Source organism: Centropristis striata, chromosome 22 (genome assembly GCF_030273125.1).
Source record: "Centropristis striata isolate RG_2023a ecotype Rhode Island chromosome 22, C.striata_1.0, whole genome shotgun sequence".
Taxonomy (NCBI): Eukaryota; Metazoa; Chordata; class Actinopteri; order Perciformes; family Serranidae; genus Centropristis; species Centropristis striata.
Window position 1 is genome coordinate 16,225,553 of NC_081538.1, and position 17,529 is coordinate 16,243,081.

The 17,529-nt window shown below is 38.9% G+C and overlaps 1 protein-coding gene across 1 annotated transcript in view; it reads right to left on the reverse strand.

Moving 5' to 3' along the window:
- camk1da (calcium/calmodulin-dependent protein kinase 1Da) overlaps nt 1–17,529 on the reverse strand; it is a 103,998-nt gene that overhangs the window by 35,856 nt on the left and 50,613 nt on the right. Inside the window, exon 3 of the mRNA XM_059325496.1 lies at nt 14,865–14,939. Coding sequence (XP_059181479.1) covers nt 14,865–14,939 — 75 coding nt within the window. The remainder of the gene's footprint in view (nt 1–14,864; nt 14,940–17,529) is intronic.

A 17,529-nucleotide genomic window follows, 5' to 3' on the forward strand; every position in this document is an offset into this window, starting at 1 on the left:
TGCTTTGAGAGCTTACAGAGGGACACACACACACACACACACAAGCACACATGCACACAACCACGAATATACACTAGTGGCCACAAATGTGCACATACAACCCCACTGACACACAAGAATGCACAAAGGCAAACACATGCACGCACGCACACAGTTGCACGGCGCATCTGCGGGGCGTCGTCACGGCGACAGATCAGATTAGAGCCTGTGGAAGTTAAAGTCTAATGAAGTTTTCTGAAAAAAAGAGATCAGAATTAATTGCTAATCCTCTCTCTCTTCAAAGAGGGCAGCGACTTGTTCGGTTTCAGAGGCAGTCATGTCTGGGAATGACAAGAAAGGGCTAAACACACAGACTGAAACCCACACACACACACACACACACACTGAAACACACACACACACATGGTAAAAGGGAGATCAGCCACCAGGCTGCCTGGTTGCGTAATCGTTTGCGTAAGGAGACCATGGCAATCAGACAAGAGCACCCACACAAGAACACACGGACACATACGGACACACACATACACACACAAGCGCGAATTACAGATGCGAGGGCAGGACCACATACACACACAGACACAGAAATATTAAAGAGCAAGAGCGCACACACAAATGCGCAAAGATGAGCGTGTGAAACCCAAAGAAACACATACACATTTACACACACACACACGCACACACACAAACACACACATCAAAGGAAAACACATTCAGCACACACACACTTCACACATACACACAGTCACATAAGGCTGACAGATCCCCAAATCACCTCCGATAAGATTTTTTTCTCTTTTTTAAAGTCACAATAAAAAATCTCAGCCAGTAGTAAGAAGGTCAAAGGTCACAGCACCCTGACAATATATTCATGTCCCAGTCCGTGCCCAAAATCACTTCCTATTTATTATAGTGCACTTTAGAGCTGGGCGATATATCAATATAAAAGATATATCGATATATTTTTAAATGTGATATGGAATTAAACCATATCGCATATATCGATATAGTTGATTTTTTTTTTCTTTCTTTATAAATAAATGCTGACTTTACTAGGATTTGTCATATTTAGTTATATTGTAATGTACATTATTCTTTTGTCATATAAATATATTTATTCCAGAAAAATATTGGCCTATTTTATTTCATAGGCTATTTTTATTTAAGATTTTTTATTTATTTAAATGTGCACTTTATGGAGCTTTAATTTGAAAAAAGGGTACTTCTGTTGTTATACAATATTTATGTTCACTTAAATAAACAGTTTCAATAAAACTATATTGTGTCATATTTGGCTTTGACTTTGACTGAACATTTGCTCTCACTTTGCGATAAAAATATTGGGATATCTATCATATATCAATATTCAGCCTAAATATATTGGGATATGACTTTTGGTCCATATCGCCCAGCCCTACTATATATACAGTATATATATATATATATATATATATATATATATATATATATATATATATATATATATATATATATATAGTCTTACATCTTATTTGAGTTTAAAATTTTAACTCCATAGTGCCCCCACAATTTTTTCACAAAAAAAACAAGAAAGTAGAGTCTATGGCATGCAAATTCAGATTCTGATAACAATCTCATAAAACAGTGTGGGAAATGATGATGATTATAAGTTAGACCTGCAACGATTAATCCAATAATCAGCTGATAGACAGAAAAATAATTGCCATTGTGATAGCTGATTAGAACAAATGGCAGAAAATTGTGTTTTCAGCCTCTCAGATAGTGAGATTCCCTGCTTTTCTCTGTTTAACATTGTATAAAACTGAATATTAAGGGGTTATAAACTGATTATAAACAAGACATTTAAAGACATCACCTGAGACTCTGTAGAACTGGGATGGACATTTCACACTATTTTCAGCCATCTTATATAATAAAAACAATAATTTAGCTGCAGCCCTATTTTAATTGTCCAAAATCTCAATTTATTGCTCAGTATAGAGTAAACTACTGAGCGTATATTATAAAGGGAGTAGTGAATGAGTCTATATTCAATCAAAGATGAATGTGCAGTCAGGCTCCTGCTGTATGGTGTAGCTCTGGATTCTGCATTTAGAAAAAACTTCCACGAAAACAACAAAATCATGTTTTTAGGCCACGTTTATACATAGCAGGAGAAATGAATATCCCCCCCCTTCGTTTTCAAAAAAGTTGTCATTTACATCAACCATAAATATGCCGTCAAGTGCCATTATAACTATGCTAAACCTAAACCGGCAGTGTAGGGAGAAGGATAAAGCCATGCAAGCCAATCAGAATCCTCAGAATCAACAACAACGATAACATGAGCGACTTCCTGTTCCTTTCAAAACAACTAGATAGAATGAGCGTGAGAACCTAAAACCCTGTTTCTCCCAGTTGACACAACAACACATAACTGGAGTTTTCCAAATTCTCCACTTTGCCCGGAGTTTTTAGAAATAATCGTTTTCTGTGATAAACACTGGGTTTTTGTGTAAATGAGAGGCCAAATCGTATGGAAAAAATCTGCGTTTTCCCTTCGTGTAAACGGGGCCTTAGAGACATTTTTTTCAGCATCTTTCCTTGACCTTTAAAGGCCTTCACACCCACTGTCCATCCACACAGGTGTTTCCACTCATTTAAGCTGATTGAAGCTCTCCTGAGCCCTGTGTAGGCGTGGACAGACTGTGCCTTCAGTGGGTGGGCTCCAAATCTAATCAGCACAGCGCCGACTTTTCCTGGCTGGGTGTGGTTTGTGCTTATGGCAACCTGTGCAGACATCAACAGCGATGTGCAGAACATAAATAGAACTCAATGTGTTAAAAAAAAAATAGACTAAAGAACACATTTTTGGCATTGACATCTCCCTCGCTCTCCTGTGAGTGTGCTGCACCTGTCAGGGCAGGAAAGCTGTCTTTCTTATTGGTTCATGAAGTTTCCTGACCCAACATAATCGTCCATTTTCACAACATATATTTTGACTTGTCATAGCACAGGTCTTTGGAACAATAAGTCAGTTAGTTGAGTCAGGAAGTTGTTCTTCTGACTTCAATGTGACATGAGCTTTATGTGGAAAAAACATTAACATTGCTGATTGTTGATAGCTCTTTCTGATCTTTGCCTGACCACAAAGAGCAAAAGAAACAATCAAAAATCCGATCTGCAATCAAATCCGATAATTTTATCACAAAGTGAGAGCTGTTGTTTGTATGTTTAGTCAAAGTCAAAGCCAAATATGACATGTCACAAGTAGTTTTATTGAAAGCGTTTAAGTGAACACAAATAATGTATGACAACAGGAGAACCTTTATTTAAAATCAATCATAAAGTGCACATTTAAATAAAAAACATATCTTAAATAAAGAATGCCTATGAATTAAAATAGGCCAATCTTTTTCTGAAATAAATTTACATGAGAAAAGAATAACGAACATTACAAAATAACTAAATATGACAAACCCTAGTAAGGACAACATTTATATTTAAAGAAAAAAATATTTTTAAACTATATCAATATATGCGCTATGGTCTAATTCCATATCACATTTAAAAATATATCTATATAATTTTTATATCGATATATCGCCCAGCCCTACTGTAATGCCACAAACTGTTGTACAATAAGAGGTTATTAAAAGTCGGTAAATTAACAATGACTCCATTCTATTCAGGTGTCCCACTACGTCCTGGCAGTGTGACAGTGAGCCGGCATGAACAATACCAGGAGCCTGAAACTGGAGCAGCTAAATGAAATCAGCCATCATTAGTTTAATTATTTACACCTGTGATTTTCCTACCGCAACATGTCAAAATGTCTTATGTGAGAAAAAGGCGACACACTGTACCCTCTTCAACCTGACAGGAGCCCAATTAGCCAGAATCAGTGGAAACACCTGTGTGCACCATGTACACCATGAGATAAGAGTTTAAACTGGAAGTCATCTGTTTCTGAGGGTTGAGTCATCTCCAACTATTGACAGATTCATTGTAGGTATTAACAGGATAAATGCTGTAACCTTCCTCTCACCCTCCCTACATCTATCTCTCCTCCGTCAGCTCATCTGTTTACAGGCAGCCAGTCGTATCGCTCTCTCGAGGCACTGGTTGTGCATCATGTCTGACAGCAAGTCTTATTTTTGAAGTGTGTGTGTGTGTGTGTGTGTGTGTGTGTGTGTGTGTGTGAGACATGCTGTTCACGGTGGCAGAGATAAAGAGCCATTGGAGTCTTGGGACCTGACTAACTAATCACAGTGGCCCCCACTGTTTCAAAGGCTGCTCTTGAACCTCGAGTTTGCTTTCTTTGATCCAGTCAAATTTGTTTACATGAATGATGCAAAAAAATCTGTGCTGCATACAAATGAATAAAAAATATGAAGCCACATCCTCTTATTTCAATTGAAGATTTTAAAACAATGCACCCTTGTTAAATGTGAAAATGTGAAATGTGTCCCTGTGAATTTAATGTGCTTGTGTCAATGATTTAACCGCATGTTTCAGATTTTTTTTCTCCAAAGTCCGACTTGTAGGCCTGCACAATTAATCAAATTTTAATTGTAGTCACGATTTTGGCCGCCCAATTAAATTAACCTGACCGTCAACGATATTTCCATTTTAAAATTTGGCTTTTATATATATATATATATATATATATATATTTAATATAATTATGATATTTTCATTCACTACATGTAATATGGCAAATGTATAAAAAGTTGAATATAATTTTGTACACATTTAACCAAATTTACTGTTCAGTTTACTGCATTTTACATGACATACAGTATTATACTGTTATGAGGACTAAACAGAGTTCTGCACAAACGTATACACAAACTTTTTGAGAATAGTTTATAATTATAATTTGTTTGAAATCCTGAATTTGGACAAGATGATTTATACCAAAAAGCAGAAGCAGCAACAAATCACAAACACACTAAACACTATATTCTAAGACTGTCTATTTATTTGCTACATGTCCTGTATAAGGTTTGATGACAGCCTCATCATAGTCACATGCTGCATATTTCAAAACTCTTTCTTCTGGATTTGTTAGAAGTTTCTCTCTGCTTTTATCTTTCACTAATATGCAATCCACAATACATACAGCATCAATATAAAGCCCATGTTGCATTCGGTTGCATCGATTTTCATAGCAGCACGGACTGATTGCCTCCCCGCGGTGGAGGTTACGTAAGACAAGCTGTGATGAAGGAAACGCTGTCAGACTGCATTGATTTGCCACGCAGCAATTACACAGAAAATACTCCAAAATCCTGCTCCTAAATGAGATTCTGTCAACCTGACGTCTCAACAAATGCAGATAATTGTAACAAATGAGGTTACTTATTACATGATTCATTCACTTTCTGCTTCAAGTTTGTTGAAGTGCTGATGACAGATTGCTGCCACCATTTATGATGGACACAGATTCTTTGTGTTGCAGCAGATCAGTTGTATGGTGATGGAGCAGAGGGAAGAACAGCCTGCAGCACGGAGGCCAGATGAAAAAAAACACCACTCTCCCTTCTGATGCTTTTACACTAACGCTTCTATATTTTAACATATTTTTCACAGTAAAGCACGTCTTTCTCTGATTCTCCATCTGAATATAAGACCAAGAATCCTAAAACAGCACTGTGGAGGCAAACAGAATCAGAAGTGGCATATCATAAACACTAATTATAAGAAAGGTAGCCTGGATTACTGGGACTCAGGACTAGAGTTCAAACTTGAAACAGGGGACTCAGGACTTGGGCCCAGACTTGAACACTGGGGACTCAGGACTTGGGCCCAGACTTGAACACTGGGGACTCAAGACTTGGGCTCAGACTTAAACACTGGGGACTCAGGACTTGGGCCCAGACTTGAACACTGGGGACTCAAGACTTGGGCTCAGACTTGAACACTGGGGACTCAGGACTTGGGCTCAGACTTGAACACTGGGGACTCAGGAGTTGGGCTCAGACTTGAACACTGGGGACTCAGGACTTGGGCTCAGACTTGAACACTGGGGACTCAGGACTTGGGCTCAGACTTGAACACTGGGGACTCAGGACTTGGGCTCAGACTTGAACACTGGGGACTCAGGACTTGGGCTTAGACTTGAACACTGGGGACTCAGGACTTGGGCTCAGACTTGAGCACTGGGGACTCAGGACTTGGGCTCAGACTTGAGCACTGGGGAATCAGGACTTGGGCTCAGACTTGAGCACTTGGGACTCAGGACTTGGGCTCAGACTTGAACACTGGGGACTCAGGACTTGAACACTGGGGACTCAGGACTTGAACACTGGGGACTCAAGACTTGGGCTCAGACTTGAACACTGGGGACTCAGGACTTGGGTTCCAACTTGTACACTGGGGACTCAGGACTTGGGTTCCAACTTGTACACTGGGGACTAGGGACTTGAACACTTGGGACTTGGGCTTGGACTCAGACTCAGGTAATGATGAATTGACTAAGACTTGATTCTGAATCTTCTTATGTGACTCTGACATGGACTCGGACACTGGGACCTGGTACTTAAAAGGAGTAAAGTCAAGCTGAACCATGCAGTGGAAATGAGGCAATAAATCTGGTTGTAGAAGTGATTTCTCTCTAAATCACCAGCAGATCAGTTGTATGGTGATGGAGCAGAGGGAAGAACAGCCTGCAGCACGGAGGTCAGATGAAAAGAAACACCACTCTCCCTTCTGATGCTTTTACCCTAACGCTTCTATATTTTAACATATTTTTCACAGTAAAGCACGTCTTTCTCTTTGGTTCTCTATCTGAACATAAGATGAAGAATCTTAAAGCAGCACTGTGGAGACAAATAGAATCAGAAGTGGCATAGCAAAAACACTAATTATAAGAAAGGTAGCCTGGAAGACGCTCTTAGATGATCCAAAATCTCGTCTAAATAAGCAAAAAAAGACTTCTCATTACCCAGGTGTTACCTTTGACCCTGTAACCATGGCAACTGACCCTTATTCTATGATTGCATGTTAAAAAAACATGCAAGTGAGAGAGGCAAGAGGTGATGGCGATGGAAATAAGGTGCAAGAGGTGAGGAAAAAATGCAATGAAGTGTAAGATGAGCAGAGCAGATGGTGTGAGAGGGGAGAGAAAAAAGGAGGAGGGAGGTGTACAGAAGGATGAAGGAGCAGAGGTGAGGGGTCTCTCGTGTTACTGTTCCTGTCATGCTTTGTTAGAATAAAATCTGTCTTTTTGCTCTGGAAGAAATTCATTGATTCAAAAACAAATTTGCCAGGAGAAAGGACAGCAGTAAAAATTCCACTTAAAGTGACAGGATGCTATTCAAATTTGGATTAAAATGAAACAAATCAGCATTTATAACACTGTGGTAATCACCTTTATGTGTCAGTGGTGTTATCTCCCTTTGATAATAATCTACTTAGAGGATTTCAAGCTATAATTGGTAACCTAGCAAATAATTAACCACATTAAAAAGTATAAATGCCTGGAACATGAAATTATTTACCAGTTAAGACTGAATAAACTGAAAGTGATCATCACTTCCTTCTTGTGTTACCAACAATAGTAAACCTAACAAGCAGGTGGTGGCAGCCAGCCAAGGAACACAAAATACTGCTAATTGGTTTATTCCTGACAACAGGAAACTCCATTATAAAAGGTTAATATTGAAGGTAAACAGATTAATCAGAGTAAAACCTTGGAGTGCGGCATGGCCAGCAGAGGGATTTCAGGTGATGTAACACTTCACTTCTCAGAGTTGTCAGTGTTGGAGGAACTTTAGTTCTGTGAAAGGCTGAATGTGACTGTGAGCTCTTTATGGCTGGCGAGTGATAGTTAATTCACTCATTTACTGTCACTATGTCAACTTTTTAGCTAGCTTTACATGAAAAATAGCAATATCAGCAATCAGCAATCACCAATAAATTGCACCTTTGATCATTTAAATGCACAATATAGGGCGGCACAGGAAGTAGTTCTTAAAACCCAGAAGTAAGTTATCATTCTAGCGCCCTGGGATCTGTCCTCTCAAACTCAATGAGGATTTTAAATGGGTTTTTGGTCAGATGTCTGAAATCAGGTCTATATCAGCTCTTTTTTTTTTTTTTTTAAGATATTTTTTGGCCATTTTTGGGCTTTATTGAAAGAGACAGAGTGATGGGGGAGACAGAGGGGAAGACATGCGGGAAAGGGCTCCGAGCCGGATTCGAACCCGGGCCACCCGCTCACGAGGACAGTGCCTCCATGGTACCGCTCTACCAGGTGTGCCACCGGGAACGCTCCTATATCAGCTCCTATATCAGCTCCTATATGAGCTGCCACAATGGAGAACTCAACTCAGACCGAACCTTGATGACTCGAGCTGAGGTAATGACCTTGAACAGGACTCGGACTTGAACACTGGGGAATCAGGACATGGACTTGAACACTGGGGACTAAAGACTTGGGTTCGGACTTAAAAACTGGGGACTCAGGACTTGGACTCGGACTTGAACACTGGAGAATCAGGAGTTGGGCTCAGACTTGTACACTTGAAACTCAGGACATGGACTTGAACACTGGGGACTCAGGACATGGACTTGAACACTGGGGACTCAGGACTTGGGCTTGAACACTGGGGACTCAGGACTTGGGCTTGGACTTGAACACTGGGGACTCAGGACTTGGGCTTGGACTTAAATTTAGGTATTGATGACTTGACTGACTCAATTCTGGCTCTTCTTTGGTGACTTGAACTAAAACATTGGGGACTCAAGACTGAATCGGACTCGAGATTTGGTGATTGACTACAACACTGCGACCTGGTACTAAAAAGGAGTAAAGTCTAGCTGAGGACTGGGGACTCAGGACTTGGGCTCAGACTTGAACACTGGGGACTCAGGACTTGGGAATCGACCTGAACACTGGGGACTCAGGACTTGAACACTTTAGACTCAGGACTTGGGCTTGGACTCAAACTCAGGTAATGATGACTCGACTAAGACTTGATCCTGGCTCTTCTTATGTGACTCTGACATGGACTTGGACACTGGGACCTGGTACTAAAAAGGAGTTAAGTCAAGCTGAACCATGCAGTGGAAATGAGGCAATAAATCTGGTTGTAGAAGTGATTTAACACTTTCTTTAAAACACCACCTGTTGCCACAATAACTGCTGTTCAGCAAAACTGCCAATCTCCTGCTTTATAATTCACACAGTATATAAAAACAGCATTGTCCCTTAAGACTTCATCAACATAGAATAATTTTCCTAACGCCGGAAGCCTTCTCCAGCAGACACACTGTTGTTTTCTGTAGATGAATGCCCTGAGGCTAGATTGAAAATGTCACAGCTGCTGAACATAAATACCATTAAATATCAATGATGTCAGTGAAAACATCCATTATCAGATGAGGTCTGACATAACTATGTCACAGTAACCTCTGTAGGAGCACAATCTAATCAACCTATTTCTGAGATTATTACAACTGCACAGCCACACCACAGAAAACCTGTTTACAGTAGATCTGTTCCCAACACTCTGCCACTAACACTCACATGTTTGCCAGTTTTCCTCCTCAGTTGTTACTATTAAACACTGGAAGTCTTCAGAGCCCAAAGTTCCTTTGATTTATCTCTCTTTTAAAAGATATCATGCACTATTTGTTGTAAACCTTTGTTGGGCTTATAGCTTACTGCTCCATCATCATAAGAGTTCTGTCTTATACTGTAAAGAATAAGTAAATACTCATTCTGGCTAAAATCTGCAACTTCTAACAAACACAACTCCAAAACTAGATCACAGAGAATGTGGTTCACTGGATCAATCAAAGTAAGAAATAAAGTAATTAAGGTCAAAGAAGTTGGGACGCTGTGTAAAACAAATAAAAACAGAATATATATATATAAAAAAAAAAAAAATATATATATATATATATATATATATATACATATATATATATATATATACATATATATATATATATATATACATATATATATATATATATATATATATATATACATATATATATATATATATATATATATATATATATAAATAACACAAAGGTTTATAGTTTATCAGTTTGTTTTTGACAACATTCAAACTTTTTTGGAATCTGGGTTACGATCAATTGAGTATGGAGCTAAATCAGGGCCAAACGTTTTGATAATTTGAAAAAAATATAATATATATATTGATCGAACAATAATCAATTATTAAATTAATCGTCAACTATTTTGATAATCAAATAATTGGTTTGAGCTGTTTTTTTTAAAGACAATAAGTCCAAATTCTCTGATTTCAATGTGAATATTTCTGGTTTCTTTGTTCCTTTATGACAATAAACTGAATATCTCTTTGGTTTGTGGACAAAACAAGAGATTTGAGGACGTCATCTTGTGGTTTGGGAAACACTGATTGATATTTTTATACATTTTATTGACCAAACAACTAATCGATTAAATAATGGACAGATTAATCGATAATGAAAATAATCGTTAGTTGTAGTCCTATATATATGTATAAGTGTTCAAAATTTAAAAATAGGCGAGCGAAAAGTTTTTATTTGGTTAAATATAATTTCAATCAGTTTTTTTATTTTTATACATATTTTCATATTGCATATATATCATATTTCATATTGGATATTTATTTTTTTTCAGGTAAAGATTTTCTATTTTAAAATTCAGATCTTACTTTTAAACAGTTTCAAAAAAACTTTCATTTTCAAATTTTAGTTTAAAAAAAATATATATATATTTTCAAATTATCAAAACTCTTGGCTTTGATTAAGCTTCATATGCAAGTTGATAAATGGCTTGTCTGTTCGTAAACACAGCCACAGTTGCTTGACCTGCAGCCACAACTTCCACCTGAACTGGACTGAAATGTTTCCAGTACAAGTGCCAAACACCTAAAGCAACTCCTCCTCCTCTTATGTAAGCAGCAGCAACCTTGCACAGGAGGTTAGTGGGGCACCCACGGGTGAACCACGGGCCGTCCTGCTTCCCTCCAGCTGACCATCAAAGCAAAGATGCTGCTGATGTAATCAAAGCCTTGTAGCTGTGTGCTGTGTTTGTGTGTGTGGGAGGACGGGTGGGCTTTGTGTGTGTGTGTGTGTGTGTGTGTGTGTGTGTGTGTCAGTGTGTGTGTTATTGTCGTCTCAGTAGAGCTGTCATTGAAGTGAAAAATGAGCATGTGAAGGGAAATGAGTGTGTGGTGATGGGTGGGTGGGCAGAAGAATAAGATTAAAAGTGTGAAAACAAAAAGATGGAGTATTATGAATCTCTGGCTCTTGTTTAGTGTTTTATGAATAACTCTAAAACACTGTAAATGTAACAAATCCCAGAGCCTGACAGATATTCGGTTGACAGATATTCGGTTGACAGATATTATCGGCCCATATTGGCCTATCAAAGGCATATCAGTATCAGTGTATATGCTGTCCCATATTCACTGTTATTAGCTATCGATGTTTTTTTTTTTTAAAATAGTCTGAATTTACTGAAAATGAACAGAAATAATGTTTATTTTGCTATTTTTTCCCTATTTATTCTTTTAGGAATCTGGCTGACAATATAATACACTTTTTGTATAATGTTCAATAATATATAACAATCAGTGCGTTCAGATGGACAGTTTAATCGAGCTATGCTTAAAATCAATATTGGCGTCTAATAACTTCTAACTTCTGTCCTTGTCCCAGTTTACATGCAACTGAGAAAATCGAATAACTGACGGGAACGTGTCCTCCTCCTCAACACTGGGTGGCGATATGGGTCGTTTCGGCAGGTTGATATGGCCCCCTTTTTGGTTGACCTCAGTTCAACACTGTGCTGTCGCTACTGACCGGCGACCGGCTAATGTGACCGGCTAATGTGACCGGCTAATGCGACCAGCTAATGTGACCGGCTAATGCAACCGGCTAATGCGACCGGCTAATGTGACCGGCTAATGCGACCGGCTAATGTGACCGGCTAATGTGACAAGCTACTGCGACCGGCTTATGTGCAACCAGCTAATCTGCAACCAGCTAATGCGACCGGCTAAAGTGCAATCAGCTTATGCGACCGGCTTTCTTGGATGTTTTTGTTATACGCCAGCTCGGGGGGTGGAGCATGCGCACATACGTTGTCTTGTCATACATGCCGGCGAAAATCCAATTCCAATCGCATTATCTGGGTGTGGGCTACACGGTGGTGTAGTGGCTAGCACTCTGGCCTCACAGCAAAAGGGTCACCAGTTCAGTGGCTCTTCTGTGTGGAGTTTGCATGTTCTCCCCATGTCAGCATGGGTTCTCACCAGGTACTCCGGCTTCCTCCCACAGTCTAAAAACATACACTTAGGTTTAACTGGTGACTCTAAATTGCCCGTAGGTGTGAATGAGAGTGTGATTGTCTGTCTCTATGTGTCAGCCCTGCGATAGTCTGGCGACCTGTCCAGGATGAACACTTCCTCTCGCCCAATGTCAGCTGGGATCGGCTCCAGTGACCCGCGACCCGAATGTGGATAATCGGTTAATGGTAATGAATGAATGAATAACTGAATTATCTGGGTGTCCTAACAACTGACCAACACGTCTGCATGCACTTCAGTTATTATAGTCAGATTAAGGAAATAATTCGGGTTGTTTTTCAAGTGCTATGTAAACATACTGAATGTTAAATATTATTCAATAAAGTTCAATGTTTGAGAAAGTAGCTTTCTGGGTACATTTGCAGAGTGGTGAAAAATCGATGCACAATCCACATAATAAAAGGTCTATTTACATTCCAGCTAAAAAAAAACTTTTACCTCTCTAAAATCAGTAAAAGTATCAAGGTTAAAATAAATTCCATTTCATATCAGTAAAGCTCTACTGTCAACTATTAGGGTCAGTATTAAATAAGAAATTTTAACTCTGATTTTATCAGCTGACAAATTGCTCTTATGGTCTTAATATCCTCTGTAAAGATGAAAAAATTAAATATTACAATCTGGCAATCAGATTTATTAATAATCAATGTGCCAAAGCACTCATTCTTGCCCACTTTAACCCCTTCTTCTAGGGGTCAGGCTCCAACAACGCTGTGTCATACACTGCAAAAAAGGTGTGTCTAAAAACAAGATAAAAACACTAAATCTGAGGGAAATGATCTTGCTGCATGGACAGATAATTTCACTTGACAAGATTTCTTAAATTAAAATTACTAAATCTAGAAATAAGCACGTTGAACAATTAAAATAAGAAATTAACTCTTAAAACAAGATAAATTATCTAACACTTCTAAATCTAAAGTTTTTTTTATCTTGGTAAGAAACAAATAATTGTCAGTGCACTCTGCTTGGGCCAGTTCATCGCTGCTTGCAGCTTTAATTTATCTTGTTTTAAGAGTTAATTTCTTATTTTAAGCGTTCAACATGCTTATCTCTAGATTTAATAATCTTAATTTATGAAGGGAAATTATCTGTCCGTACAGCAAGATCATTTCCTCAGATTTAGTGTTTTTATCTTGTTTTTAGACACACCTATTTTGCAGTGTACACTGCCCATCATGCAGTAAGAAAGCAGCTTATCATCATCCACAGTGTCTCAAAGTCAACTAATCTGGGGGCCACAGGCCTGGCAGTGGGACCACTTGAACACTTTACAGCTGAGTCATGCTGCTCTGCGTGTTTAGTAGAAAAATGCCTGCAGACCCACAACTTTCTCCTGATAAATAAGTCAGGAAGCAGTCACTAAAACCTTCACATTCCACATGCACCTGCTTTCAGGTTCAGAAAGCCTTTTTTATGTGTTAGAAGCCCCACATTAAATCAAAGCTGCTGCTCATAGCATCAGCATGTTGACAAGTATGTGGATAAAAAGCACACAATGCAAAAAACATGAAGCTTACCAAGTATTTTCTTCTTATATCTAGCAATAGCATCTTAATTATATTATTTTAAGTATAATTTACCTACTGACCATAGTTTTATGTGCTTATTTAATTATTAGTTTTATTTTTATGTGCTTATTTAATTATCTTATTGTTGAAAGACTTGTTTTTAGGATTGGCATTGTGAGCTTTTTCATGCTTTTCAAGCTATTCAACTGTTGAATATGGTGAGTTTTTACCTAAAATATTTTCTCCAATTGAGAACATTTCTACCACCAAAACATGCCACTTTCAAGTATTTCTGGCTTATTTTAATGTTACTACAGTTGGGCTGTTCAAGCCACAATTGATCAAAATAAGTATATGGATTTATTTCAAGGTATCATTGGTTTTTCCAGTGCCTAGATATTTTTACTTATTTAATGAATTCTTACAAAGAAAACTTTACTTACTGCACTGGCAGATAATTTTACTTGTTTTGAGCATGTATTTGCCTAATCTATTGACTTATTTCTTATTTTTTGTCAGTTGGTTTTTGCAGTGCATTTTCAGGCTCCAGTGTTACAGCCTTCATAGGAAATGAATTTATAACTGTAAAATAAACGACTGGGGTAAAATCAAAAATGGTTAAAAAAATAAATAAAAAATGACAAAGTAGCTTGCTGGCCAGATTTAATATTAAATTCTTAACATGTGGAGGAGCTCATGAAATCCTTGAGGTGGATCTGGCCCCCTGGTTCTGTAGTTTGAGACCTTTGCAATAGACCATTCTCCTAATGCCCATTTATTCCAAACCCCATACCTCCAGGTTGTACCAAAGACTCTCTGTTCACCAAAACTGAAAATACAATTTTTTTTCCCTTTTGCCTGTAGTGCTATTTATCACTCTAGATTGTTTCGGTGTGACTTGCAGAGTGTTTGAGATATCGGCCTTCTCTCAAATATAATGGATGGATACGGATCATTTTGTGGGCTGTTTTTCCCCAGCTATATTGATCAACACTCCCAAAAACAAAACAACAAAAAGAGCATAAAAAGTTCAACTCACAGCTGCATGATCAGGTAGAGGTGGTCTGGGCTCTCGTAGATGTCCTCTAGCGCCACGATGTTCTCATGCTTGATCCTGCAAGGACAAAACATTTTCTATCAGAGCTGCAACATGTCTGACATCTCACAATAACACATTAAATCAACTAAATGACTTTTAATCCTGATGATTACTGTGAAACTGAAAGCATTTTTTAACCTCATATGGCATTATAATCCAGACTAAAATATCCAGACTCCTCCAGGTCCATTTAAGAGCTTTTCTGGAGCTTTTGATCACATAACATGATCTTCATCCGCAGTAAGCCCAGTTGTCATGGAAATGTCGGTGTTGAAATTTCAATGTTATTTATTATTTATTTTTTGCACAGTTTTTTGCCAAGATTATGTGATACGATTCAAAGCTTCAGCTACTAAAATTGACCTTCAGGTGAAATTGTTGTGTCTGGATGCATGTTGAAAAAAAAGATTCTTCTCATGATTTTCTAGCAAATTGCTAAATTTTGACTGGACTTTTTTCAAGTCAAGCCAAGTCAAATCAGACCAAATCAATGTGTGAATATTTTTACAAAAACAACTATTTACAAAGTTGAGAATGAAGCAGAAATTGTTGAGGGATTCAAACTAACAGCCCTCCATTCACAGGGGGACGTTTTCGCCTAAAACCCATTTCCATCTTCTGTTCATCTCTGTCAGATTTCTCCATGGTTACGGCTCTGTGATGAGGGTGTTTCCATCCTTGTGTGTGTGTGTGTGTGTGTGTGTGTGTGTGTGTGTGTGTACATTCGTTATCCTAACACTTCATACCTTGTAGAAACACGATTGATTTTTGTGTGTGGGTGTGTGGGTTAATCATCTTTTGCATTGTGAACAGAGGTAATTCCCCCTGGTCTCTCTCTCTCTCTCTCTCTTTCCTCTGTCTCTTTCTCTCTCACACACACATACACACGAATACACACACATGCAGGAATTCACAGCAGGTGAGCAGGTGAGCATCTAACACCTATTATGGAGCGTGCGGCTTGTGCGGCGGCAGGCGGGCGATGAGCCGCAGAGCTGAGACGTGACTCATACACACACACAAGCGCACAGACACAGGTGTGTTGGTTTAAAAGGGATAATGTGTGTGCATTGAAGCCCCGCCTGAGATAATGAAGAGAGGGTAATGGCAGAGGAGAGGCAGGGTGCATTCAGAAAAACCCTCTCTTACATTAATGGCTTCATGCTTCAGATGGCTGTTCTCATTCATGGATTTCTCTTGCATGTGTCATCTGTTACTGCTGCACAGATGGAGCTGTGTGGCCTTTTTATTTACTTATTATCTGATAAATTTAACAAATAAAATTAGATTTGACGTAGCTGAAATAATACAATGAAATAAATGAAAATAAAAACAAAATCAATTTATTATTTGGTCTTCATGAAGTAAAATCTTACAAAATGTTGCACTATGGGAAATGAGGAAGAAATGTCAACTGTGAGGGTTTTTATTCCTCCATAAAAAGGCTGTTTCCACTACCATCCAATACCTGGCATGAGGCGGGTCTCACTCGCTGAAACGCCCCTAATTTGAATATGAGCCTGCGTCCTGAGTGGTCTTTTGACGGGACTTTTTTTGCCCCTGTAGAAGAGCAGGGCCATTTTTCTCCCCTGAAGAGAGTCTGGTTACTGATTGGATAGAACGCTAAGCAGGATGTGACGTTGTACTCTACGTGACAACAACACAAGCCATTTGTAAAAGCAGTGTTAGCAACCTAGCGCCTTTGTTGCTAAATTTAGCAACTTTTCAGACCCACCTAGCAACTATTTTCCAAAAAAGAGACTGGCGACAAATCCAGTGACTTTTTCTGCTGTTATTGGAGACTTTTGGAGACTCGTTCTTACTCTTAATGAGCCGCGGGGACCGGGGGCTCGTTAAGAAGAGTAAGAACGAGTCAAAGCGGCACAGTCCTCCTGCAGCAGTCTCTCCCAGCTGCAGAGCCGGAGGGGTTGTTAACCCATTGAAGCCTGGAAAGCGTTTACGTCGTTTTGTAGTATTTGTATAAGCTCTCAAATCCTTTTTGAATTACATTTCTATCTGCTACAGAGGCTGAAAATTTATTATTTAGTAGAAGCGTTGACACTTCTGTTGAATTTCCAGAAAAACTTCAGGTTTTAGGGGCTGATTTTAAAATCGCCCAGAGGTTTTACACACGTTTCAGGCCTCAATGGGTTAAGCCCTGAGTGTCTAGTCTGCAAATTGCTAAAAGGCTAACAGTTAGCTTTGTAGCAGTACAGTGTGAATGTGCAGGAGGTGTTCATTTAACGATCTCTGTTTGTTTACAACAAGTACCGGACACTCTGTGCACAGTTAGCAATGCCGATTAATTTAACATCACGATGATCAGTGGAGACGCTGTGCATAATTAGCCATACTGCTTTGTTTATGATCAGCTGCTGACATTGTGCACAGTTAGCGGCAGCCACAGTTGCGTCTCCCGTGTTTAATCCGTTGTGTATGTGATCACGGATCACGGTCCCAACTGTCGTTAAGCCATTACGCGACAATCGAAAACCATACGTCACCTCCGGAGTCTCTAAATCCCTCTGGGGGCCTTTTTGTAATGGAGTGAGGGGACATTTGAGAGGGCGTGGCCTGAGACTTTACCGGTGGCCACTCTTCCCCT